This window comes from Vombatus ursinus, unplaced genomic scaffold (assembly GCF_900497805.2).
Source record: "Vombatus ursinus unplaced genomic scaffold, bare-nosed wombat genome assembly UNPS02014789.1, whole genome shotgun sequence".
Taxonomy (NCBI): Eukaryota; Metazoa; Chordata; class Mammalia; order Diprotodontia; family Vombatidae; genus Vombatus; species Vombatus ursinus.
Genome location: NW_020954567.1, coordinates 19497099 through 19524098, shown reverse-complemented (window position 1 = coordinate 19524098; position 27000 = coordinate 19497099). Strand labels below are relative to the sequence as shown.

The following is a 27000-nucleotide window of genomic DNA, read 5'->3' as shown; positions in this document are numbered from 1 at the left end:
CTGAGATTACTGATATTTCTCCTGGCAACCTTAATTCTGGTTTTTGATTCATCCACCCTGGCATTTTGCATGATGTACTTTGTACATAAGTTAAATAAATAAGGTGACAATATATAGCTTTGTCCTACTCCCTTCTCAGTCTTACACTAATCAGCTGTTTCATGTTTGGTACTGTTGTTTCTTGACCGACATACAGGTTTCCTCAGGAGACAAGTAAGATGATCTGGTATTCCCATCTCTTTGAAGACTTGTCACATTTCATTGTGGTCTGCACAAAGGCTTTAGCAAAAGCAGATTTTTTCTGGAACTCCCTTACTTTTTCCATAATCCAGTGAATACTGGCAATTTAGTCTCTAGCTCCTTTGCCTTTTAAAAAACCAGCCTGTCCTTCTGGTAATTCTTGGTTCACATGCTGCTGAAGCCTAGCTTGCAGAATCTAAAGTATAGCCTTCCTGGCACGTGAAATGAGTGCAGCTGTTTGGTAATTTGAACATTCTTCGGTACTGCCCTTCTTTAGGTCTGGAATGTAAACTGATCTTTTCCAAACCAGTGGCCACTGTCGAATTTTCCAAATTTGCTGGCATATGAGTGCGGCACTTTAACAGCATTGTCTTTGAGGATTTTAAACAGCTGGAATACCATAACCTCCACTAGCCTTACTGTTAGCAATGCTTCCTATGGCCCACTTGACTTCTTTATCTAGAATGTATGGCTCTAGATCAGTAACCACATCATCATCGTTACTGGTGATGTTAAGTTCTTTCTTGTGTTGTTATTCTGTATATTCTTGCTACCTCTTCTTAATCTCTTTTACTTCTGTTAAGTCCCTACCATTTCTGTCTTTTATCATGCCCATTTTTGCATGAAACACTCCCTCAATATCTCTAATTTTCTATTTTTTATTAATTTATTTTGATTTATCAATAATTACTTCCATATGCTTTTGAGTTTAAAATTTTTCTCCCCCTTCCTCCCCACCACCGTCCCTAAGACAGCGCACAATCTGATATACGCTATACATTTACATTCATATTAAACATATTTTCACATTACTGATGTTGTAAGTAAAAATTAAAACCAATAGGAGGAACCATCAGAAAGAGGAAACAAAACTCAACAGAAGAGAAAAAAAATAGCAATTCAACTTCCATAGTTCTTTTTTTGGATGTAGATAGCATTTTCCATCACAAGGCCTCTGGAGATGTCTTAGATCCTTGTATTGCCGGAAAGGGTTAAGTTTATCAATATTAGTCATCGTACAACGTGGCTGTTACTGTGTACAACGTTCTCTTGGTTCTGTTCATTTCATTCAGCATCAGACCATACAAGTCTTTCCAGGTTTTTCTGAAGTCAGCCTGTCCATCATTTCTTATAGTACAATAGTATTTCATCACATTCATATACCACAACTTGCTCAGCCATTCCCCAATTGATGGGCATCATCTCAATTTCCAATTCTTGGCCACCACAAAAAGAGCGGCTATAAATATTTTTGTACATGTGGGTCCTTTTCCCATTTCTATGATCTCTGTGGGATACAGCCCTAGAAGTGCTATTGCTGGGTCAAAGGGTGTGCACATTTTTATAGCCCTTTGGGCATAGTTCCAAATTGCTCTCCAAAATGGGTGGATCATTTCACAACTCCACCAACAATGCATTAGTGTTCCAATTTTCCCACATCTTCTCCAACATTTATCATTTTCCTGTTTTGTCAAGTTGGCCAATCTGATAGGTGTGATATGGTACCTCAGAGCTGTTTTGATTTGCAATTCTCTAATCAATACTGATTTAGTATCTCTAATTTTCTTGAAGAGATCTCATCTTTCCCATTCTATTGTTTTCTTCTATTTCTTTGCATAATTTATTTAAGAAAACCTTCTTATCTCTCCTTGCTGTTCTCTGGAATTCTGCATTCAGTCGGGTACATCGTTCCTTTTCTCCTTTACCTTTCATTTTATTCTTTCCTCAGATATTTTTAAAGACATCAGACAGCCATTTTGCTTTCTTGCTCTTCTTTATCTTTGAGATGTTTTTTTGTTGCTGCCTTATGTATAATATTGTGAACGTCTGTACATATTTCTTCAGGCATTCTCCTTAAATCTGCTCATCACCTGCACTTCATATTCACAAGGGATGTTATTTAGGTCATACCTACAGTCTGATGGCTTTCTCTACTTTCTTCAATTTGAGTCTAAATTTTGCAATAAGAAGCTCATGATTTGAACCACAGTCAGCTCCAGGTCTTGTATTAACTGACCATATGGAGCTTTTCCACCTTCAATTGCAAATTATATAATCAATCTGATTTCTATAGTGGCCATCTGGTAATGTCCATGTGTAGAGTCACCATTTGGGTTGTTGAAAAAGAATGCTCTGCTATGATCAGAGAGCTATCTTGACAAAACTCTATTAGACTCTGCCCTGCTTCATTTTCTACTCCAAGGCCAAACTTGACTGTTATTCCAATTCGCTTTTGATTTCTTAGTTTAACATTCCAATTCCCTATGATGAATGTGACATCTTTTTTTGGTAATATTTCTAAATGTTGTAGGTCATCATAGAATTGAGCAACTTTGGCTTCTCTGGAACCAGTTGTTGGAGCATAGACTTGGATTACTGTTACGCTGAACCATTTGCCTTGGATTCTAACAGATATCATTGTCATTTCTGAGACTACACCTCAGCACTGCTTATTCTCACCCTTTTATTGACAATGAGGGTTACTCCATCTCTTCTAAGAGAGTCTTGCCCACAACAGTATATACAATAAATTAAATTCACCTATTCCCATCCATTTAAGTTCACTGACACCCAAGATGTCACTGTTCAAACTTTCCATCTCTTGTTTGACCACATCCAGCTTACTTTTCAGAGATCTTACATTTCAGGTTCTTACGCAATACTGATGTTTATAGCATGGAACTTTCCCTTTGTCACCAAGCACATCCACAGCTAAGCTTCCTTTTGGCTTTGACCCAGCTGCTTTATTCTTTCTGGAGCTACTTGTAGTTGTCTCCAGTAACATTTTGGACACCTTCTGAACTGAGAGGTTCTCCACTACAATTAAGAATTCTCCACTCCAATCTGTCCATTCTTGGTAACCCTGCACAGCATAGCACATAGTTCTATTGAACTACTGTCCAGAGTCACAGTTTGAACTCAGGTCTTGCTAGCTCTGAAACCAGCTCTCAGTCTACTACTTTGCTTGTATCCCTAAACATTTATTGTCTATTATGAGCAAGGTTCTGTGTTAGGCTGCCCTGAGTAAACACACTCTACTGAGAGAAGGTAACATACAAAGATAAATAGAGGTAATTTCAGAAGAGAGGGAACAACAACCACAGGGGATCAAGTAAGGTTTTTGGGTTTGTTTTTGGGGTTTTTTTTTGCTTTTTGGTGAGGCAATTAGGGTTAAGTGAGTAGACCAGAGTCACACAGCTAGTAAGCGTCAAGTATCTGAGGTCATATTTGAACTCAGGTCCTCCTAACTCCAAGGCCAGAGCTGTGCCACCGCGCCATCTAGCTGCCCCAGATCAAGTAAGGTTTTATGGATGATTCCTTGAAGGAGATCAACTCTGAGAGGCAAGAATAAGGAAGTAGTTCATTGGAAAGATAAAGACAGCTTGTGAAAGGGCAGAGGCAGGGCTGGGCACATGAAGGTTGAAGAAAAGCTAACAGTCCGCTTTGAACATATGGTGCCAGAGGGCAAGAAATATAAAGCTAGAAAGGTGGTACAGAGCCTGACTGAGGATCTAAAATGCTCAACAAAGGAATTTCTATTTTATTCTAGTGGCAATAGGGAACCACTGAAGATTTTTAAATGGGGAGTGATGTGGTCTTACTTTTTCATTAGGAAGATGATTTTGGCAGCTTAGTGGAAGACAAATTAGAAGGGACAGAGATTAGAAGCATGGAGAACCATGTAAGAGGTTGTTACGATAATCTAGATTGGAGAGAACTGATCGTGTGAATGGCAAATGGATATGAGAGATGCTACTGAGGTAAACTAAATAAGATTTGGTAACTGACAAAGGCTAAAGGAAAGAAAAGGGTGAAGATAGTTGTGCCTTCAAAAGAAATAGCTTAGCTTAGAAGAGGGTTAGCTTTGTGGGGAAGATAATGAGCTTCATTTTTTTTTTATATGAAGCAACTGGGGTTAAGTGACTTGCCCAGAGTCACACAGCTAGTGAGTGTTATGTGTCTGAGGCCAGATTCGAACTCAGGTCCTCCTGACTCCAGGGCCGGTGCTCTATCCACTGCGCCACCTAGCTGCCCCATGAGCTTCATTTTGGATATGTTAAGTTGGAGATGCCAGTGTCATATCCAGATGGATGTGCAAAGTACACAGATGGCAACCTATATTCATGTTTAGGTGTGAGTTCAGGGCTGAAGATACAGATGTGGAAGTCACTGAAGTGGCTGAGACTGCCAAGGGAGAGTACAGAATAGTAATTTTTTTCTCCCTTATATGGTTACAATAAGATAGTTTATATGGATGCCATATCAAAAGCACCAACATTCTTCCCATTACTTCTCTTGTGATATTTTTGTATTGGCGAGTGAAACCAAGCAGTTCAAGTGGCCTACAGGATCTCTGTCCCAAAGCTGTCTATGAATGAAAAAAACATGAGAACAAGTTTACTAAGACTGGTATCTTTGTTCCATCCCATCAAAACTAAAATTTGTCATGAAAAACATCTTAAAGAGAAACTATTCAAAAAGTGAGGACACATACACGTGTTAATTTCTTTCTGGTTTGTGCTTTACTGTAATATTAGAATGAAAATGACCTGCATATGACAGCCAAGAACTGGACCTGTGATTTCACTGACCTACGGAACTCCAAATGAGAAATGTCTCTCTACCAATCCAGGTTGGCACCTTCTCTACAACTTAGAGTCTTCTGGTTTCCCAGAGCACAGAGAGTTAAGCGACCTGACTAGGGACAAACATCATGTTCACCTTTTAAGAAGCTTAAAACTGCACTAAAACTTTTGGGACACAATATGTATTTGTCAAAAGTGGGACCTGCACCTAGGTCTTTCGGGCCAGCTCTTTATCCACTCAATCAGTCAATCGATAAACATTTATTAAGTACCTACTATGTGAAACACACTGTGCTAAGCACTATACACTCTGCTGGCACAGCTGCCTTTGTATCATATTAGAAGAGAAGCTTAACAAATTCATTTGAAGCCTTTAGATAACAGAGATGGAAGCAAACAACATCCTTAAAAAAGAAAACAAACTGACTTAAATCTTTTCAATTTACCAATTTATTTTCCCCTGCAGACTTCAATTTCTCCTGAAGCTTAAATGTGGTTTGGCGGATTCTTTCTATTTCCTCTTGCTGTTTAAGAATCAGTTGTCTTTCCTTCCGAGCTGCCTTGTTGGCTTCCTGAAGACGCTTAATTTCTGCCTAGGGGTGAGAAAGTTAGGAATGCAAAGGAGATGTAAGGATTCCAAAGTAATACAAAGGAAAGGCCATCATGTAGTATAGGGGAAAATATTTTTAAAAATAAACTACCTTAAAATAACTATGAATCTTCCTTATTTTAACAGTAAGTTTTAATGTATAATTACTAAGAATCTCCAAATTAAACTATCATTGTAAAAATAGTTTACACATCTTGTCCAACTTTTCTATTTCAATTATGGGAAAACTTATTTTTTTGCTCCTCTGCCTGTTATAAGTGCCAAACCTATGCACATATGAGTTCCTGAAAAAAGTAAAAACACCTACACATTTATTAACAGTACTGTTTATAACTAAAACAACTAGTTTTTTGGCAAAAGCAATCCATAAGCAGCGAGGTACAGTGAAAAGCACCCTGCTCTTCCACTTCAGTAAAACTGACGATGGGTGACTTACCAAATCTTTCTGAACCTCAATTTCCTCAAATGTAAAAGAACAATGTAATCTCAGAAATATCGACCTTACAAGGTTATTATAAGACTCCAAAGAGCTGATGTATGTAAAGTGTTTTTAAGTGCTATATAAAATCAGTTATTATTATTATTATTATTATTATTATTATTATTATTATTATTATTATTATTTTCGTTATTGGAGTTCAGATAAAAACAGTCCTGGTACAAGTCACTATCCTATTATCATTCTTTTGCATTTAATTTTCTGTGAACTATTGCACAGATGGATAAAACGGCCTTTTGTAGTTGAATAAAAGTGCTATTCCTATCATCATTATTATCCTCTACATCATGAGGTTATGAAGAAAGTGGTTTTTAAACTATATAAATTTATGTAAGTATGAATTACTATTACTGGAATTTTGTAGATAACCTTTCCTACTTAAAGACAACAAAAAACAAAAACTAAGTTTCTCTTCCCCATGATCCACAAAAGTTGAAGACTGAAATGAAGCTATTAGAATACATACAGCACACCCACACAACAAACCCGAGGGTTTCTAAATAAAAGGACAATCTAGGATTACGAAATATGATTCATATTTCAATTCAATAAATATTAACAACATACTTGCTACATACAAAGCAAAGTGCTAGACAATGGGGAAACAAAAATGAAAAAATAAGAGTCTCTCCCTTCCAGGAGCCCACAACTTAGTAGGGAGATGAAATGCATTAAGATAAGCATGACACAGTGCAGTATCATAAGAAAGGGATGTAGGTTGTCAGTATTGCGTATACTTTGTAAGCTAATTTACTCAGCTCTACAAAGGCAGAGAGATTGTTAGTATATTCAGCAATTCAACAAGGGCACAGATACAATCAAATTTTAGCAAAAATCTGTTACCAACATAATAACAAAGTAGTTCACATTTACTTAGCACTTTGGAGTCTAACAGTGAACGTCTCTATTTTTTTTCTTCTTTTCATTTATGTAGCATTTTAAAGTTTATAAGATGCTTCAGAAACATCTCATTTGGTCCTCGCAATGACTATGGAAGATTAAGTGCTATAGATATTATTATTCATATATTACATATGAAGAAACTGAAGGTCAGAGAGGTTAAGCAACTTGCCAATGGTCACATAGTGTCTGAAGCAGGATTCAAACTCGAGTCTTCTTGATTCTGAGTTCAATGCATTTTACATTACTCCACACTCCTACTGATAAAAGCATAAACTAGGCCAGGTATAAAGAAAATCTAATAGTCTTATCCAAAATTATAGAAAAAAATGAAATCTATTTACTAGTTTAACCTTAGTAAATTTCCTTTAGAAATGCATTTTTTTTCTTCTCACCTTCTCCTGCTGCAATTTCAACAGCAAGCCACGCTGTCTCTTCCGGAGAGGGGGCATTTTATCATCTTCTCCTTTGTCTCGTAGATGTCTGCATATATATATATATATATACATGTATATGTATATGTAAACATAAATTAAGACAGAATATCTTTATTAAATTCTAATTTCAAGGATTTCTTTCCATTAGTAAGCCTACAGTCTAACATGCTTCTTCAATATACCAAGGATCCATGACTTCACCAGTGTGAGTAATATCCTTGAATGATGCAGATGACAACTCCACATAAATGGTTTATAACTCCCTGTGACCAAAAAAAAATCTTAGCACCTGGTAACCAACTGTCTAGTCATAAGACTCTCCCAATTCAGCAAGTTTAATCCTTAGGCAACAGATATTTAGAATCCATCAACTCTAAATCTGAAGTTTTTCCACCTCGGCAGATCTACCAGTTCTTGAGCTACATTACCTTCCTTAGGCTCCCAGAACTCTGGGTCATCTCTTAGTCACAATAAAACATCAGAGAAAATTTCAATGAAGAATAATGTAGCACAACATTTTCAAATTAGAGCAAGACAGCTATATGTAACCACATATTAAAAACAAAAATACTTACAGGTAAAAGCTGCCTTATGCAGTTTAGGTAAATTGTCATACAACCATGAACTGCTGCAGTTGGAAAAGACTTTAAAAGAAATCTAGTCCTCTGTGATGAACCTGACAGATGGTAACTGAGTATCATGTCTTGAGGTCAAAGATTTCAATCTCATAAAGTAGCTCATTTCAATTTTTCAAGAGTTCTAGTCTTTAGAAAGTTCTTCTTTAAAACTGAACTAAAAAGTTGCTTTCCTTTAATTCTGACCCACTGTTTCTAGTTTTAGCCTCTGGAGCCTGACAGAATAAATCTAATACCACTTCTGCAGACAGCACTTCAGATATCTGACAGGTATTAGTCATCATCTTCCCCACTCCTACCTTCCATATGTTCTCTTCTTCAGTTCCTTATTCCTTCTATAACGTCATGTTTGAGCACCCTTGCTATCCTGGTCATCTCCCTCTAATGCCCAGTTTGCCAATGTACTCAATATGTGAGGCTCAGAACTAAATAGAACATTACAGACACGGTTAAGACCAGGGAAGAGTATACTCCCTTCCCTTACTCTAGACAACATAGTTCTCTATAAATATAGTCTAATATTAAATTAGTTTTTGGCCACACAGTCATTTCATATCTATTATGGCTTTACTTGATGATTTTGATTAGCCAAACAAAAGTCCTAATTTTTTTTCTTATGAGTGGAAATTTACTTTTTTGAACCAAGCTTGGTGATTTATATTTATCCCCATGAAAATTTAATCCTGTGATTTGGCCCATTATTCCAGTTAGTTGAGATTTTTTGGATGCCAATTCTACTATCTTATGTATATGTCTTCAACCAGGTCACTAATAAAAATGTTGACTGGGGCAAGGCCTAAAATTGAGACCTATAATACACAAATAAAACTGTAATTAATCAATAATCTTCAGATATAGTTGATTAACTAGCTACCAATTCACCTAAATTTATTAACTTCCAGATCACATTTCTCCATTTCATCCACAAGGATATTTTGAGACAGACTGTCACATGTCTTACTGAAATCCATATACATCATGCTTATAATCAGGAGTGTGAGTAGAAGCCAGCTTGAACTAGCTTGGGAAAAACCACTGTTAAAATTTCCAGTGACAGCATGTTTTATACATACACACATCTACATACATATATACATATAGATAGATACACACGTATATGTCTGTATATTTATATATACACATATATGTACTCAGATTTAAGAAAGGAATGATGAAAATGTTAGTAATTCAGACTAAACAAAGTATGTCAGGTATACTGGTTTTTTTTTTCTTTCACAAAACCAGTGGCTAAAAATTGATTAGAACATTCCTGCTTATATTTCTGTGCCCTATTAATTTGGAAACTATCAAAAAGTAGAAATGAAACTGGTTTCATATAACTTTTTCTTAGTGAATCCACATTAATTCTACATAATTACTACATTTATAGTGCTTACACTATGTGATTGCCACTTTCCTTTTTCAACAGCTTAATGTCCATTTTAGAATTTTGCTGGGGATTGTCATTAAGCTCATTTCTGGAGACATCTAAAATTTCCAGGAGCTGTCTTTTTGTGGGAAAAAAAAAAAACCCAAAAAACATTTGCCAAAACAATCTTTTGGTACCTCTCTTATTTGCCAAGATTTCTCAAAGAATATTTAAAGGAGTTAAAAAATCACACCTGCAAATTCTTTTAGTACTGTGGAATGTAATTTATATGGACCAGATAACTTAATCTCATTTTAAGGCAATTGGTTATTCTTTTTTTTTTTTTTTTTTTTTGCTTTTTGGTGAGGCAATCAGGGTTAAGTGACTTGCCCAGCGTCACAAAGGTAGTAAGTGTCAAGTGTCTGAGGCCGACTTTATTTCATCTATTTTGATCTTAATTCCACTTAGCCATGTATGCTATACCTGTTCCAATGTAAAGTTCATACTCATTGACAAAAAGATGGAAAATAATTAAGTATTAAATAGTACTGTTCTCTGTCATCGTCCATTCCACCATCTATCAGAAGTAACAGGCACATCCCTTCCTTTCTTATTTTATGTTCTTGACACAGCCCCAAAAGTCTTAGTTATTTATTGTCCTTAGCACTTTTTAAAAGTCTGAGGCCATACAGGGCTCTGAACTTCATGAGATTATTCTTACAGGTTTATTATTTATTCTTGGACACGGGCCCCTCCTTCCACCTTTTGTCCATCTATTTAAATGAATTAAATGAATTAAATATTAATTCATTAGAGAGCTCCCTGTGTATCTACAAAGATTTCTTTAGATGCCTTTCCCTTTTCTTTCTCTCCAGAATTATTTATGATTGTATTATCAAGATTTTAAAAGTCTCATCTTTTTTGAATGTTCTTTTTCAAGATGGTGGACATAGAATCTTAATTTCACTGAATTTTTTCAAAGTCACAGAATAAATAGAATTTAAATAAGAATTTTAATGGGAGCAACATAAAATGGCCCAACAGGGATACATTTCAATTTATTCATGTATAAACTCCACAAGGACATGAGCTACATCCAATTCACCTTTGTATTCTCTTCATAGAACCTAGCACAGTGTCTTGTGGTCAATAGATTCTGAAAAAATTTATCACATTAAAAAATTCCTACTATTTATCAAGATTCCTAGAAGGTAAAGAGGAAAAAAAAAGTCCAAAGTAATAAATCGTCCCTAATATGGCTTTATGCATTACAGCAGGGTTAGGAATAGAATCGAAATTTCATGACTTCCAATTCAATATGTTCTAGGTACCTCATTGGAGTTAGCAGTCATGTTTCCTTAAGCAAGCAATGGTATAAATATGAAAGGTCATTTTTATTACAAATCACAAAGCTAGCATTCTTTAAGAAGAAGAATTACTTTTCAGTTTTCAGAATGTCCTTACTTTTTCTGGTGTTCCAGCCAGGCTAGCTCTGCTTTAGCTTTCTCCTTCAGGGCTTTCTCACGGAGTCGCAATAATGAAGACTGGTGAGCTGCCCTCATTTCCTCTTCTTTCATGTACTGACGCACCATTTCCATTGTGAATTTAGAAAAACTATCTTGCCCTCCTGAGAATGGCATACTCAGTTCCTGAAACGAAGAGTTTAATCCAATTTATCACCTTCTAAAACCTCACATAGATTTGTTTATAGATCCAAGTTAATTATAAAAGTAAATAGGTATTATACAAGGAATAAATTAAGTACTTATCCAGAGTTGCCAACCATATAAGAAAATGCCCTGGAAAAAAGAATGTCAAGAAAAGAATAATACCCAAGGAAAAGCCTGCCAGTAGTCTTATAATGCAAATTTATAAACAATATAATTAGGTGGCAATACTACACTTAATTCAACTATTGCAGCTGATATGGAAGATGTATTTGACAATATAGGTCGCTGGTCTTCAAAAATAAAGGTTAAAAACAAATGATTCCAAATGTGATTCCAAGGCCACTTTTACCCTTTATCTCATCCCCACTCTAAGGCACAGATCTAATTATATCACTCATCAAAAAAAAAAAAAAATTTAGTGGTTCCCTGTTGCCGCAAGGATAAAATAAAACTTTCTTGCTAAGAATTTCACACACACACACACACACACACACAACTAACAAACACATATGAGATCAAAAGTCATTACCTAATACAGTACTCTTTTCTGACCATTAGGTGATTAAACAATGGAATGAGCAATTGCAATGGGATGGGGAGAGAAAAGAGACATGTGACTTATTACAGATTCCCCATTCAAACAGACTGATCATTAAGGAAAAAATAATTATTTATGGGGGGTGGTTTAGTGCTTAAAGGTGAGAGGGCTAGTCCAGAAGATTCAATTAAATTTGTAATCAAATTAAGTTTGCAATGTTCTAACTCTTTGTTCCACAATATATGAACAGATAATATATAAAGTATTAAACTCAAATAAAAGTCTGGCAGAGCTGTAGAATATTTCCTAATCACATTGATGTGAGGCTTCCCTTTCCCTCTCTCTAAGTTGTTAGCAATTCCTCACTCCTGTACTGCCTCATCAAAATTACTTTGCATATTTTCTATTTACTTATCTATTATGTATGTGTCATTTCTTTGGTTTTCATTTTTGTGCTTCTACCTTCAATGCCTTGTACAGGGTCAGGTACACAGCAGGCATTCAATAAATGCTCTTTAAACTGACCGGAGAACATGGTACCATACAAAATAACAATTAATTCTCATAACCCATAGTTTCCATGGTTTTGTTTACAAACATTTCATCCTACAGGTGAACCCTGTTTCAAGCAAATTTTATTTAGGCAGTTTCCTACTTACAAACACCATATACATTTAAATGCTTGCTGCTTGTCTTGACTTTGTCACCTGAGCCTTCTCTAGACACTACAATGGGAATTCCCTAGGTACTAGAACCCCTCTTTCTTTCTTCCTTTGGTATAAGTCCCAGGATGAAGTCAGAGATTAGATTCTCTGGCAGGTCTGGGTTCAATATTACTCTTAGAACTACAATTCAGCTACATTAGGAATTAAACCAGCTTTTGTAAGGTACAGCTTGGAAACCTAAATCTTATTGAAAATATTTTTTTCTAAGGGAAAATATATGCCAAGTTCCAGACTATATGAACATAATCTATTAATAAACTAGGGGACACTTGTATATAATAATGTGGACTTATAAACAAGTGGCAATTACTCACTTTGAATTATCTTATGGGATTTCTTTAAATGTGATCTCCCTTTCCTGCATTTTATAATATAATTCAATTTATAAAATTTTAACTTCGACAAAACTGTTGTGCTGGGCACATAGCAAGTACTTAATAAGTGTTTGGTGAATGACTAATACATATTACATAAAGGTTTATTCATCTTCAACAGGCACCACGTGCATTATTAGCCCTACTTAAATAACAACCTAGGATACAAACAGAGCACATCAAGAAGTAATCTCCTCAGGGTCCTAGTATTCACAATCCTTAGACCAGTACGCGTCTCAGCATCATTTCTGACCAAACACTTCAAAAGGCTCATAAATACCAGTCACCTTTTGTAATTGCCAAAATTTAACTCTGGAATGTAATTTAAACTTCTTAAGTATAGATGCTAGCAATCATGTGAATCTGAATTTGAGTTTAGAAAAGTGACAACAGAAATAGAAGAAACTTTTTAAATTGCTGGATAGCCTTTGAAATACACTAATATGAACCAGTTATGTCCATTAAATTAATAAATTTTTTTTTGCACAGTATTTAAATCAACTTAGGCACTCATAAATATTCTTACATACATAACTCTCCTTTGAGCCTATCAAGGTGGACAATTCATCCTAAATTCACATATATAATTAATACTGCACCTTTGAGAGAGGCCAACCACTACACTTGTCCACGAAGTATACACACAGATAAAAAGCAACTGACCTTGACCGAAGACAGAGCAGTCTTTTCTGGGGAAGCCTCCTCATCAGAATCATCACGATGACTCCTTTTCTTTTCCATGTTAAATCGGCGATGACTCTCTGAGGGTAATAAAGACCTAAAAGATTTTTCTTCTATTTCATCTTCTGTCATGGACTCATCAAATTTGAGGGAATACTCAGTTGCAATAGAAGTTGAGTCTAAAAGAAAGCAAAGAAAAAGCAAATTTTTACTATTCTATCACACACAGTTCTTAGTAGGTCTTTAACTTGTATTTGAGACCTTGAAGCACATTTAGCATTTTTATGGGTTGATTACCTATTAACAAAAGATGCAACAGGATGAAAAAAATTCCCAAACAAAAATCCCTCTAGGAGAAACTGTTATGTGACTGAAACTTTAATTATTACAGAGCAAGGTATTTTGAGCACATCAGAGAATAAGCAGAGAAAATCACTAAAATCTTAAACTTAAATCATAAGAACAAGTTGAAATAAAAATATTTTCAATACAGTAACACTTCCTTTATCTAGATAATAAGATAATTTTCAAAAGGGAATTTTCTAGTTAAATGATGTTTACCTGGCAAAATTGTTTATTTGAATCATTTCTGATGGAGATCTTTCTAAAATTTTTTTTAATAAAATTCTCTCTCTTTCAAAATCAAATATAATGAACTTCACTTAATCTTTCATTTCATGATTCAGTGCTATCATTATTAACAAGTACTATATTTGATGTTTGTGACATGCACTGCCTTTGGAGGTTAAGAAAGTGCCTAGAACTGGGTGTCCTTACATTAAATGTCACCAAATCACCAAGTTTTATTTAATTTCTGCTTTTAATTCAGCGTTTTTTTTTCTTCTTTCTTTCACATCAGGCTGTCATTTATTATAGCCACAGTCAATTTTTGTTGTTTCACAGCATCTCTTACATACATCCCTTTTCTTCACTCACACAACCACTACCCTATTATAACAGGCCCAACACCTCTCACTTGACCTATTGCAATAGCTTTTTAAATGATCTCTCTAACTCACTCCAATCCATCTTCTACTTAGTTGACAAAGTGGTTTTTTAGGTCTATGTCACTCTTCTATTCAAAAACCTCCAGGATCAAATACAAAGTTAATTCTCTTCACAACCATGCCCTTTCCTACCTTTCCAGTCTTCTTATATTTTATTTCCTTCCATGCATTTTTACAATATAGATACAATGGTGTACTTGCTATTCCTTGATGATACTTTATCTCCTGATTGTGTCTATGCACAGTCTTCCCCTCTCAATGCTTGGAATATACTCACTCCTTACCTCTGCTTCTTGACTTCCTTAGCTTTCTTCAAGATATGGCTCAAATCCCACCTTCTGCAGGAAGTCTTTCTTGTTTCTTCCCAACTTACTGAAGCAGGGGTACAGAACTTCTTTGCAGATAGTTTTTTATGTTATAACCTCCATTAAAATAAGCTCCTTGAGGCAGGGACAATGTTTGTGCTTTTCTTTGTTATCACCAGCACAGTTCCCGGCATAAAGTAGGCCCTTAGCATATGTTGTCTGACTTGTCAATGGAGTGGAACAGCACACTTGTATCCTTTAGGACTCCATGGTTCATGCTTATTTTTGGAGGGTTGAGACTGCCAGAAATCTGACTTACCTAAGTAGAGCACGTCATATCAACAGCTCTTCAGTATTTTTTCAGCAGTTTTCACCACCAAGTAATTAAAGCACTTTACCAGTTTGTCAAGGCACACAGTACTCCCAGCAGGTAGCAGTTTTGAATTTTAGATATCACAGTATTTAGTGACCAATGAACATGGTGTCAGAATATAAGGCTTTTAGGGGCAGCTAGGTGGCTTAGTCAATAGAGCTCTGGCCTTGGAGTCAGGAGGACCTGAGTTCAAATCCAGCCTCAGACACATGATAATCACTAGCTGTGTGACCCTGGGCAAGTCACTTAACCCTGATTGCCTTACCAAAAAAAAAACAAAAAAAACAAAAGCCAGAATACATGGCTTTGCATCCCAGTTCCACCACTGATTTGTTGTGTGAAATTGGGGTAAGTTAAAGATCACTGAATTTTTATAGATGAAAGGAACTTTTAAGATAATCTAAAACAATTTAACCACTCAGCACACAAGAAAACTGAAGCCAAGGGTAAGAAAAGCAAGTCACCCAAGGTCACTCAACAAGTCATTAGCCCAAGATCATTCAACAAGCCAGGCTTTGTACAAGAATATGTCCAATATTCTTTCTCTGTCACAGATGCTTACTGAAGTTATATACCTCCCAGGATTTTAATTTCCTCATCTGAAAAATGATGATAATAAAACTTGTAATGCCTCCCTCCCTCAAAGGGTTATAGCGAGAATTATGAGAAGATAGATGTGACTGAGGCATAAAATACTCTTCTTCTTCTTTTTTTTAATTTGATACAGTAGTTCAATTTAATTCAATTCAAGGAATATATTAAGGGTCTACTATGTGCCAAGTACTGGAGATATAAAGAAAAAAATGAAACATTTTATTTCCCTAAGGAGGTTACATTCTATGAAAAAAAAATATTTTGTCTTCGCTAAGATGCCAATAAATGACTACATAATATTAGACTAACTTTAAATCATGTTTTATGATCCTCATGAGTACTGAAGAGTAATCAAATGTTCTGAGATAAGTTCATTTGTCGTAAAAAAAAAGAGGAAATATTTTAATCTTTACTTTAGACAAATACTAAAACTTAAATACATAACAAGAAAAGAAAAAGAAGCATATTATAAACTTAAATATAAAATAAGAAAAGAAAAAAAGATATCATGTGCATAGCAGAACATAGGAGAGGATTCAGAATATATAGCAATAACTTTCCATTTCAAGAAAGCCTACATATTAAATGCTATGTGTTATGTTGAAAGCTGTCCATCTTTTTTTTGCTTCCTTGTAAGTTTTCTTTTGTTCTCTGCCGTACACTTTTTATTTTGTTCTTTTTTACCCCTTCCTCCCTCTTCTCCCCACCTATTCCATTACAAAATTTCTCTTCTGGTCAAACTAGACCAACAAGAATAACTTGACAGGTGGGCTCTAGATTTACATTCTTTGAATTCTACAGTGATTCAGAAATCATCAATTGTAGGAAAAATATACCAAGATGTCATCTGGTATTACCTAGATTGTCATATACAATGGTACTTTTGTGAACTACTTACTTAACAATAAGTTATGGAATTGAGGGTATTAACTTTCCAGGTCAATTCTAGAATTCACTATTTTGCCTTAGTTTTCTTAGCTATCATTATTCTCCATTCAGGATTTCTAAAAATTGATGTTTCATTGCTTAAGTATAATTGGAAAATTAATCTAGTGACTTTAGCACATATAAAAGTAATTTAAATTTAGTTACTGCGGCTATTTCGACAATTAACACTAGGTAAAAAACTATGTTATTGTTTTATTTGTTAAACAGAATTATAATGTGATTTTCCTTGTCTGATAATACTGACTCTCCAATATATACTCCCAATATCAACCCTTGACCAATAATACAGAACGGTGAGATAAGTGGCTGGATATTTACTATAGTCTGTCATCTTAGTCTCTCTCTAGATAAAACTAATTGGCTATATCTGGCCAATATTGGATCAAAATCATGACTTGCTCATTAGCAACAAACTCCAACCAAATGAGGTAACCCATCCAGGTGAAAACAAAAGCAATGTCTGTTACTATCTCCAAGGGATTACGAAGGCTCAGGTTAAAAAATAATTCAAGGATTTACTGGTAATGTACAAATGAAGAGTACCTTTCTCATCAGGCAATGATGGAATGCTATCACTCTGGAGGGAATCATCCACAGCAGTATGAACTTGTTCTTCAATAAGGCTCTCTGTCTTTTCAGAGGCAGGTTTCTTCTCATTTTCCTTAGACAACAGAACTGAAGGGTTTTCTTGGTGGCTGTTACTGGTTCTGCTCCACAGGTTTTTATGACAGCAAGATTAATAAATAAACAAACAAAATGCAAGTTAATTAAATGATGACCATGACCTCTGACAGAACAAAATGAAGAAAAAATGCAAAATAACAAATTTCAAAAGTGACAGTGCCTTATTTTTCTATCAGCCTGAAAGGAACTTTGTGTAAGTCACCTAATGAAATCCAGCAGCAATTTATTAAGCACAGGCTGTGTACTACAGATACAAAAAAAAAAAAAAAACCCCAAAAAACTAGTCCTATTTTCCAGGAATCAAATGCTCCTAGAAAATAAAGGTTTAGAGGCTGTAGGAGGAAAGATGATGTCACTAAGGCAATAAACAAGGAAATAATCATGCTCAGAAACTTTTGAAAAAAGTGTTAGAAAAAAATAATTCCTGCAATACAAAGTTTTTCTACCATCATAATTGGTGCCCAGGACATGGGAGGTGCTTAACAAATAAGTGTTGACCACTTTAATGAGATTTTACTACCATTCGATCATGGAGACAGTCTAGTCTTCACTTGACTTGTAGATACCCTCTATGGAAAAGCAGCATGCTATACTTGTACTATACAGGGTTGTTGTGTGGATCAAATGAGGCAGTATGTATATAAAGTACTCTGTAAACTTTAAAGCACTATCTAGCCAATGTAAGTAACAGATATTTTTATTATGACTTTTATTACAGGGTAAAATGGTAATGGGAAGTGTCAAAGTTAGGACTAAAATTCTTCCCATGATTTAATGGTAATTCCACATTCCTTTTTTTGTCTGTTGTTACTGTTGAGTCATTTCAGTCATGTCTGACTCTCTGTGACCCCATTTAGAGTTCTCCTGTCAAAGATAATGGAAGAGGCAGCTAGGTGGTGCAGTGGATAGAGATCTGACCTTGGAGTCAGAAGGACCTGAGTTCAAACCCAGCCTCAGACACTTACTTGCTGTGTGACCCTGGGCAAGTAATTTAACCCCAATTGGGATTAATTAATTAATTGGGGTTAATTGAGGCAATTGCCTCACCCCCCCCCCAAAAAAGATAATGGAATGGTTTGCCATTTCCTTCTCCAGCTCATTTTACATATGAGGAAACTAAGGAAAACAGGGTGAAGTGACTTGCCCAGGGTCACACAGGTAGTAAGTGTCTGAGATCAGATTTGAACTCAGGAAGAAGAGTCCTCCTGACTCCAGGCCTGGCACTCTACACTTCACTACCTAGCTGCCCATTTTTTTATCTAGTAAATATATGGAGACATGGACCCAACTACTACATTTTATATAGAAGTTTAATTATTAGGGAGGAGGGGGAGAACAATTACTGTCATAGACAAATATTTTAATTGGATTAATGAAAATACATACTTCAATGAATCTGTGATTTCACTCATGTGAGTACTCCCTCAAACAGCAACTCCTATCTGCTTTCTCATCCTGGGCAACTCTTATTCATGTCTTCCTATAAGTCCTCTATAGGAGATAACCTAAATTTGGGAGGCCTTCTTCTAGATATCTTGACACAAGACAGATGCCAATACATACATGAGCTGTCCATCTGGTCTCCTGTGTTCTCAGAATTACAGAATCTCTGAGTTTAAAGGGATACCAGAAGCCATCTAGTCCAACACTAAACCTGGGACCCCACTGGCTGGGACCTGGAGGCCATCCATTCTTCTCCTAGGTGACAAACCTTGGAGTTATCAATGAGAGAGTTAAAAATCTGAATAGTTAATATGGTAAATTATTAATAACACTGTATGCATAGTCCACTTACTCTTCCAGGAATACATCTATGTCCTCCATGATATTCTTTACACAGTTCTTGGTGTGTTTCACTGATAATATGCTACAGCTTATTTACACTGGAAAGATGTGTCTCTTCATTGCCCTTTTTTGGGCAATGACTCATAACCTCAACACTCTGGTGAAGGCAGCAGGATATGATTTACAGCAATACAGCAACACTGGAATAGTACTAGTGTTTAAAAGATGGACTCTTTCTTGAGGAAGAAGCTCAGGGCCATTAAGAGCACAGCACAATTTCCCAAAAGCAATCCAGTCCAAACTCTTCCTCCTATTTAATTCTGGGCACAATTCAATGTTCACCTACAGTATCTATCCATGATGACTGAATGAATAAAGCATCTATTAAGCACTTACAATGTGCAAAACCCTGTGCTAAGTGCTACAAATACAAACAGAAAAGTAAGAAAGTTCTTGTTCTCAAAGACCTTACATTCTAATGGTGTAGACAACACACATGGAAAGTTTCAGCGGCAAGCCAGATAAAAAGGTCCCGAAGTCCTTAGGGTGCAGCAGTAAAACAGATGTTAATGCCTCTGCTTTAATGTCATTTCCCCGATTAAAATCATATCAGTTTCTGATATTGAACCATTTGACAGTAGCAATGACTTTGGTGATAAGAGCTTTCTCTTCTTGGTCTTCAATGGATGCGGCTATAGCACTTGCAGGAGCAGTGGACAGGCTGCATCCCCATGGGGGTTGCTTCTCAGAGTGACGGCTGAGAATACTGGGCTACCCTGGGCTATCTCTATGTGTGGCAGTTGGTGAGGACAGCTGGCCTCTTCCCTACATTAGTTCCCTTCTTGAGTGATGGCAATGAAGGCTAGTCTAGAAGCAGGATTGGTGGTCTGGGGAATGTTGCCACTCTCAGAGGTCCTGTGTTTGTCTGCCTATTAGGGGCACCTGGTCAGCTGCTATTACTAGTATTGACGAGGAAAGTGAGTGTCTTCTCCACAATGATGTTTCCCCTCAATAAAGGTTGTGGGAGCTGGCCTGGAAGCAGGTCTAGTTGTGTGGGGGACACTGCTATTCCCAAGGCTCTTGAGTTCAGAGCCTTGGGCTGTCTCTATCAGAATTTAAGGGGAGATGGTGACCAAGGTGGTGGTGGAGACTCACTTGCTGGGCATATGCTGCTTGTCTCTCCCTACGTTCTATATATGTACTGATGGACCAGCTCTATTGGATCTCCTGTTGAGTTCCCTTCTCCCCTTTGCCACATCTTAAAATGCTCTGACATCAGTCCCTACTCTCTCCTTCTTTACTCCTCTCTGATAAAGAGGTGTTCCTTTTCTTTGACAAGGATCACACCTCAGTCAGTCAATCAATAATTCAATCAGTCAATCAGCATTTATTAGGAACCGACTTTATGCCAGGCACTATGCTAAGTGCTGGAGATACAAAGGCCATAAAACAGTCTGCTCTCAGAGCTCAAACTCTAATAGGGGAGACAACGTGCAAACATGTCCAAAAAATACATATACAGGATAAACTGGGGGTGATTTCAGAGATAAGACAGTAAGATTAAGAACTGAGAAAAGACTTCTTGCAGAAGGAGGGACTTAGCCAAGACTTCAGAGTCCGGGAAATGGAGTATCATGTTCAAGAAATAGCCAGGAGGCAAAGTGTCACTGGATCATAGAGTACATACAGTGGATTAAGATGTAAGAAGACACGACAAATTATCAGGGGGACAGGTTATGAAGAGCTTTGAAAGGCAGAGGAATTTCTATTGGATCTTGGGGGTACCATGGCACCTTCTACCTGACACCTTTCCTGATTCCCCAAGCTACTAGTGCCTCCCTTCCAAATTACTCACTTATTTTATTTGTACTTATATGTGTATATGCTGTCTCCCCTGTAAGCTTTTTGAGGGCAGAGGCAGTTTCATTTTGGTCTTTGTGTCACCATTACCTGGTACCAGGTGGGTCCTTAACAAATTTTTGTGGATTGGCCGATTGAATGCCCTGTTTACACTTGGACATCAGCCTTTAGCCATTTGGGGTTTTTTGTGCAGATAGTTTGAGCAAACACTTCTGAATTATTAAGGCTTTCATTTAGGAGACTCTGGAAAGTAATGGGAATTGGTGTAATTAGCTCAATGTCAATATGAATGGGAGTATCTTGAAGACTTTATCACCTGTTGGGAATTCCTCTTCCATTTGAATTCTGCACCAGAAATCCTTCATGACACTGGGAGATATCTTTAATGAGCATATATTCATTGTGTTATATGAAATTTATAAATCAAAATATCAGTTATATATGCTCATATCTTTCAAAGAACCATAGATGACTTTAATAAATTCATGGAAGATACCGTGTTAACAAGTCTCTCAGGTAGCATTCTGTTCTACCTAATTAAACTATTTTTTATAGTCAAGAAACAAAATGTATCTTTTATTATCTGTACCTTTAAGTTAAGTGGATGACTATAAAGATGTGGCATATGCTATGAAACATAATCTGCAAAGGTCTGTATGTTTCTTTCTTATAGTTTCATCAACAACGCTCAAACACGAATGTAGATTATTCTCATCAAGATTTTATTGAATGAGAAAACAGATATATGCAACCACAGCTACTGACATTTTCTTGAATGACCTTTATGGATAATAATAAGGTCTTTGTTTTTTTTCCCCAAGCATGGGGTATCTTTTTTTTTTCTTTTTGGTGAGGCAATTGGGGTTAAGTGACTTGCCCAGGGTCACACAGCTAGTCAGTGTCATGTCTCAGACTGGATTTGAACTCAGGTCCTCCTGACTCCAAGGCCAGAGCTCTATCCACTGCGGCACCTAGCTGCCCCAAGCATGGGGTATCTTCCCTTGATACTCAAAAAACTGTGCCACCTCAGGCATGGACATTCTCTGTGTGTACTTGGTCAGTCTGGTCCAGTGGTTCTTCCTACTTCCATATTCAGCACACAAGGGACTGTGTGATGTTACTCAACAAACTTGAGTTTAAGTCTTATCTCTAATTGGCTATGGCATCCTGGCTAAGTCACTTAATCCTTAACTGCCCTACGCAATTTTCTAAGACTATAAATTTCTAAACAGATGCCAATCTTCATTAGTAGAGGGAGTTTCCTCACTGAGAGTTTTCTAAATAATGAAATCACAAGATCACCTCACCCTCCCAATAACCATTATTTAATTTATATGTTATGATACTGATTATAAAATAAAGTTGAATTATTCTCCTTTACCTCTGATCATGAGCCTTGGATTTTGAGGCCTCTAAATAATTATCAAAAGATGGGGAATACTTTTGATTCTTTGAGTCAGAAGTTTCTTCTTTACTCTGAGAAATTATAACAGATTCACTTTTCCTATTAAAAAAGAAATAGGAATAAAAAATCTTTAGTAAGAAAAAGGTTTTTAAAACTGTTTAAAAGTAGCATGAAATTAAAAGCACAGAAAGAATAAACTGCATACATAATATAAAACCAAAGACAGGCCAAATCGTGTGTGTGTGTGTAAAAATAGATTAAAGACTATTTTCCAGACGACTAAAGAGGAACAAAAGAAGATAACTTTAAATGGATGGCAATGTATTCTTCAACAAGAGTATAATTTGTGTAAAAACTTAAATCAGTGTTTCAAATAAAAACAATTCATACTCATACTACTGCTGCCATCAGCTCTGGACATTGCAGTAGCAAAATATAGATAGAACTTTAATAAAACAAAGATAATGCCATAAATAATGCATCCACTTTCCACAAGGAAACCACTGACAAAGAAGATAGAATGACAATAAAAATACAAACTAGTTTAATATTTTTGATTACGTATCATAAGCTTACTATATCTACTTTTCTGAAATATTTTAAAGACTTAGGTCATTCTTTTGTAGATTTCCTAAACTATAACACCTGACAAACAAAAAAATGTCTAGTTAATAATTAGGCAAAACAATCAGTGACAAATCTGTGATACAATGGCTCATATACTTAATAAACTGGGAACACTGGTGCACATACTAGTATATATTATATTTTTGTTTGTTTTTACATTTCAATTTTTATCTTTTTTTCTCAAGTACACATACGCAAAAAATTTTTAACAGTTTTTTTTTTTTAATTTTGAGTTTCAAATTCTCTCTCTCCTTGAGAAGGCAAGCAATTTGATATAGATTATATGTGTGAAGTCATACAAAACATTTCCATATTAGCCATATTGCAAAAGAAAATGCAGACAAAAAAACACAAGAATAATAAAGTTTAAAAAGTACTCAGTATATATTATACAACAGATCATGATTTAAACTGAATTTATAAAATAGTTTTTCATAAACCACTTTCATTTCAGCTATTTAAAGATATTAATGATTTCCAGTAGCAACAAGATTTTTAAAAGGTTAATAAACAATATTACCTATCTGTATCAGTTCTGGCTCTCAATTGTTTCATGAACTCTGAACGCTGTTGCCTCTGGTGATCAATAAGAGCTGTTATTGGTGCTGCTGAAGCTGTGACAACATCTGATATCTGGTTTCGTGCCAATTCTGTCATCTAAATGTGGGACCATAAAACAATGAGTAAAAGAAAATGTATATAGCTGTGGCAAAACTATAATAAAATTATATCACGTCTCTTAAGGAAAGTGTTACAGTAAAGTCATCTGTGCAACCTGGGAGCAAGACCTTTAACCTCTCTGTTTCAGTGTCTTTAACTGTTAAATGATCTCCCTTCTAGTTCTGAATCTAAGATCCTATGAATTAAATTCTACCTGCTCCACAAAACCCTAGTGTGGGGAACCTGTGACCTTGAGGTCACATGTGGCCTTCTAGGTCCTTGAGTATGGCCTTTTGACTAAGTCCAAGTTTTATAGAACAAAGGTGTTGCTTCTGTTGCTCTGAAATACATTCTCCCAGTCTCTCCAGTTTGCAACCCAGAAGTCACCCTGGCTTCTTCACTATCTCTCATCTTGCCTCCCTCCCCGACTTCCCCATATCCACCTAAGCCGTTGTCAAGGCCTGACAATTTAATCTTCACAACATCTATCCAACACATCCCTGTCTTTCCTCTGAAACTGTCACAACTCTAGTCAGGCCGCCATCATCTCATGTCCGAACTACTGCAACAGTCTGCTGGTAGACCTGCCAGTCTCAAGTCTCTCCCTACTCCAATCCATTCTCATTCGGCCATTAAAGCGATCTTCCTTAAATGCAGATCTGATCGTGCTGCCCCCCTACTCAAAACTCCAGGGGCTTCCTATTGCCTTCAAGACCAAATACAGAATGCTCTATTTGGCATTCAAAGCCCTTTATAACTAAGCCCCCTATCTTTCCAGTTTTCTCATGCTTTACTCCCCAACATGTATTCTTTGATCCAGTGACACTGGCTTCCTGACTATTCTATGAATAATACGCTCCATCTCTGGGCTCCAGGCATTTTCTCTCACTGTCCCCCATGCCAGGAAAGCTCACCTTCCTCTGCTGTAAATCCTGACCTCCTTGCCTTCCTTTAAGTTCCAACTAAAATCCCACCTGCTACAGAAAGCTCTTCCTAACCCCACTTAATTCCAGTGCTTTCCCTCTTTTAATTATTTCTTCCCCATCCTGTATATATAGCTTGCTTTATATATATTTTCATGGTGTCTCCTCCATTAGACAGCAAGCTCCTTGAGGGCAGGTACTGTCTTTTGCCTGATTTTGTATCCCCAGCATTTAACCTGGCACACAGTAGGCGGTTTTTAAATATCTTACCTTTTAACTTTTTACATGTTGATCTCATTCACCAAACTAGATTGTAAGCTTTTAGAGAAAAGAGATTATATCCTATGTTCCGCCCCCCAATCCCTTATAGCACTTATATTAATGCCCGGCACATTGTAAGTGCTTTATAAACACTTAACTATTTTGATAATAATATGACTAATGAAAATCAATTTTTTATGGATACACAAAAAAAAACTTTATTATTCGTAACTTAAATTTCCCTTTAGTCAAGTGAGATAAAATTTGTCCAAAAGCCAAATATTGAGAAAAGTGTTTAAAGCGTATTAATGAATATTTACTCATCCATTTTCCAAGGACCAACCTAGCTAAGTACAGAGGTGAAAATCACCAGCAGGCTGGCCACCTGGTAATGAATTTTGGCTGCAAAGCAAAAACAGAAAAATACAAAATGGTTTTCAGTCCTTCACCATTTCTCTACTTCTGCAGTAATGGTAACAAAGTGCTAGGAAAAAGGACACAGGGTATTAAGAATCACATGGCTTTGAATCTATCAGTAAGATCTGAATGAATAAATGAAGTATTATTGAACACTCATTATGTGTAAAGCATTGTGTTAAGTACAGTGGAGATACAAAGAGAAAAGAAAGTTTTCAAAGAGCTCACATTCTAATGGAGGAAACAACATTTGCATTGATATTTTAACTGTGAGATCCCTGTCCAATGACGTATTGCTGGAGGAACTGAATCATATCAGTCTTGACATTCTTGCTATAAACCAAAGCAAAAGATATAAGGAAGTTACAGCTTAATAGAAATCTGGGTTACAAGTATTTCCTGGAGAGAGGAAAAAAATTGGTGAAGCAGGTTTCACCAAAAATTTAATGGCAACAGGAAACATATACAGCAGATAAATCAAGGATGAGGACTGAAAAAAGACCAGGACATTTGGCAATTAAGATATTGCTGGTAATTTTGGAGAGATGATAAATGATGAAGTCAAAAGCCAGATTGCAAAAGGCTGAGAACTGAGAAAAGTGGAGACAATAACACAGACAAGAATTTTCAAAGAATCTGGCTGAGAAAGGGAGAAAACAACTTCTAAAGGGGGTAGTAATGACAAGTGAAGATTTTTTAAGGATGGAGGAAGACTTTAACACATCTGAAGGCAATAAGGAAGGAACCAGTGAATAAGGAGAAGTTGAGCGGGGTGGGGGGCCGAGAGAAGACAGAATAAGAGGGGATTGATGTACACACAGAAGCACTGGCCTTAACAAGGGAAAGGGTCATGTCCTTATCTGAGACTGGAAAAAAGGAGGGGAGAGGTTCTGTCAAAAGGTTTTGAGATAAAGAGAAGGAGAAGAGGGACCCTAAGGTGAATGAGTGGTCTCAATCTTCTCAGAGGAAGTAAGAAGAAAGTCCTCAGCTGAGAGGGGAAGGAGAGGTACAGAAGGGTTAAAGAGGGAAAAAAAGGTTTGGAATAGCTTCTGTGGGGAGTGAGACAGGGAATCAATTAAGGAGGAATAAAAGGATTTCCTTGCTGCAGAGAAGAGTCAGTTGGAATCAGATAACATATATTTGTAATATACTCTATCAGCATGGTTATGTGACGACTTTCTCCCACTCTATTTAGCAGCATGTGTTTAGGAGGAGGTAGATTTGATAAGAGATGAGTGGCAATAGGACAACGGGGCTAGGGATTCAAGAGTAAAATGTAGAACTGAACTGGTTAATTATAAAGTAAAATTTGGGAAGGGAGGAAAGGGAAGTCAGAGCAGGGACCTGAGAAAAGTACTGGGGGATTTGAAAACCACATCTACCAAACCTAAAGTTATGGAGCTAATCAAGAAAAGACTAACAGGCAGAAAAGTAATTTCGCTGTTAATTAACATCTGTGAATCCTTAAGAGCAGAATATTTCTCCGTAAACCTCACCTCACGGATTTGTCGTGCGGCATCGGTGGTGAGCCGAGCAGCCTCGGCCTGCTGGGCAGCTATCTTACACGTTGTCTCCTGCAGTGCTTCAGTGGCTTCCTGTCGTGACTGAACCAGCTGCTGTAGAGATTCTGCATGGGCCTACACAAAAAAGGCAATATACTTTGATAACTTGAGCTTAATAAATGTATTAACCTTCTCAAAAGTAAAGGAGTTTAATCTAAAATTTTGGTATGTAGGCCAAATGCCCGATATCTTTCACTTTCGTATTTTTTAAAAATTTCTACATATTTCAATAATTTTATGATTATAGACTGGCATAGAGCATGAGTAGTTCTGCAGTATAAAATCTCAGAGATTCTTAATGTTAGAGGACAACTAATCTAACAAC

The 27000-nt window shown here is 36.4% G+C and overlaps 1 protein-coding gene across 3 annotated transcripts in view; it reads right to left on the bottom strand.

Moving 5' to 3' along the window:
* The window catches only part of CEP350 (centrosomal protein 350), a 160457-nt gene that overhangs the window by 47544 nt on the left and 85913 nt on the right, over nt 1–27000 (bottom strand). For all 3 annotated transcript variants that reach the window (XM_027868604.1, XM_027868606.1, XM_027868605.1), the window contains exons 19-26: nt 26610–26750; nt 23373–23509; nt 22202–22324; nt 17035–17198; nt 13247–13443; nt 10741–10925; nt 7231–7318; nt 5273–5419 (exon numbers count right to left, since the gene is read on the bottom strand). In XM_027868604.1, the coding sequence (XP_027724405.1) occupies nt 5273–5419; nt 7231–7318; nt 10741–10925; nt 13247–13443; nt 17035–17198; nt 22202–22324; nt 23373–23509; nt 26610–26750 (1182 nt within the window). The remainder of the gene's footprint in view (nt 1–5272; nt 5420–7230; nt 7319–10740; nt 10926–13246; nt 13444–17034; nt 17199–22201; nt 22325–23372; nt 23510–26609; nt 26751–27000) is intronic.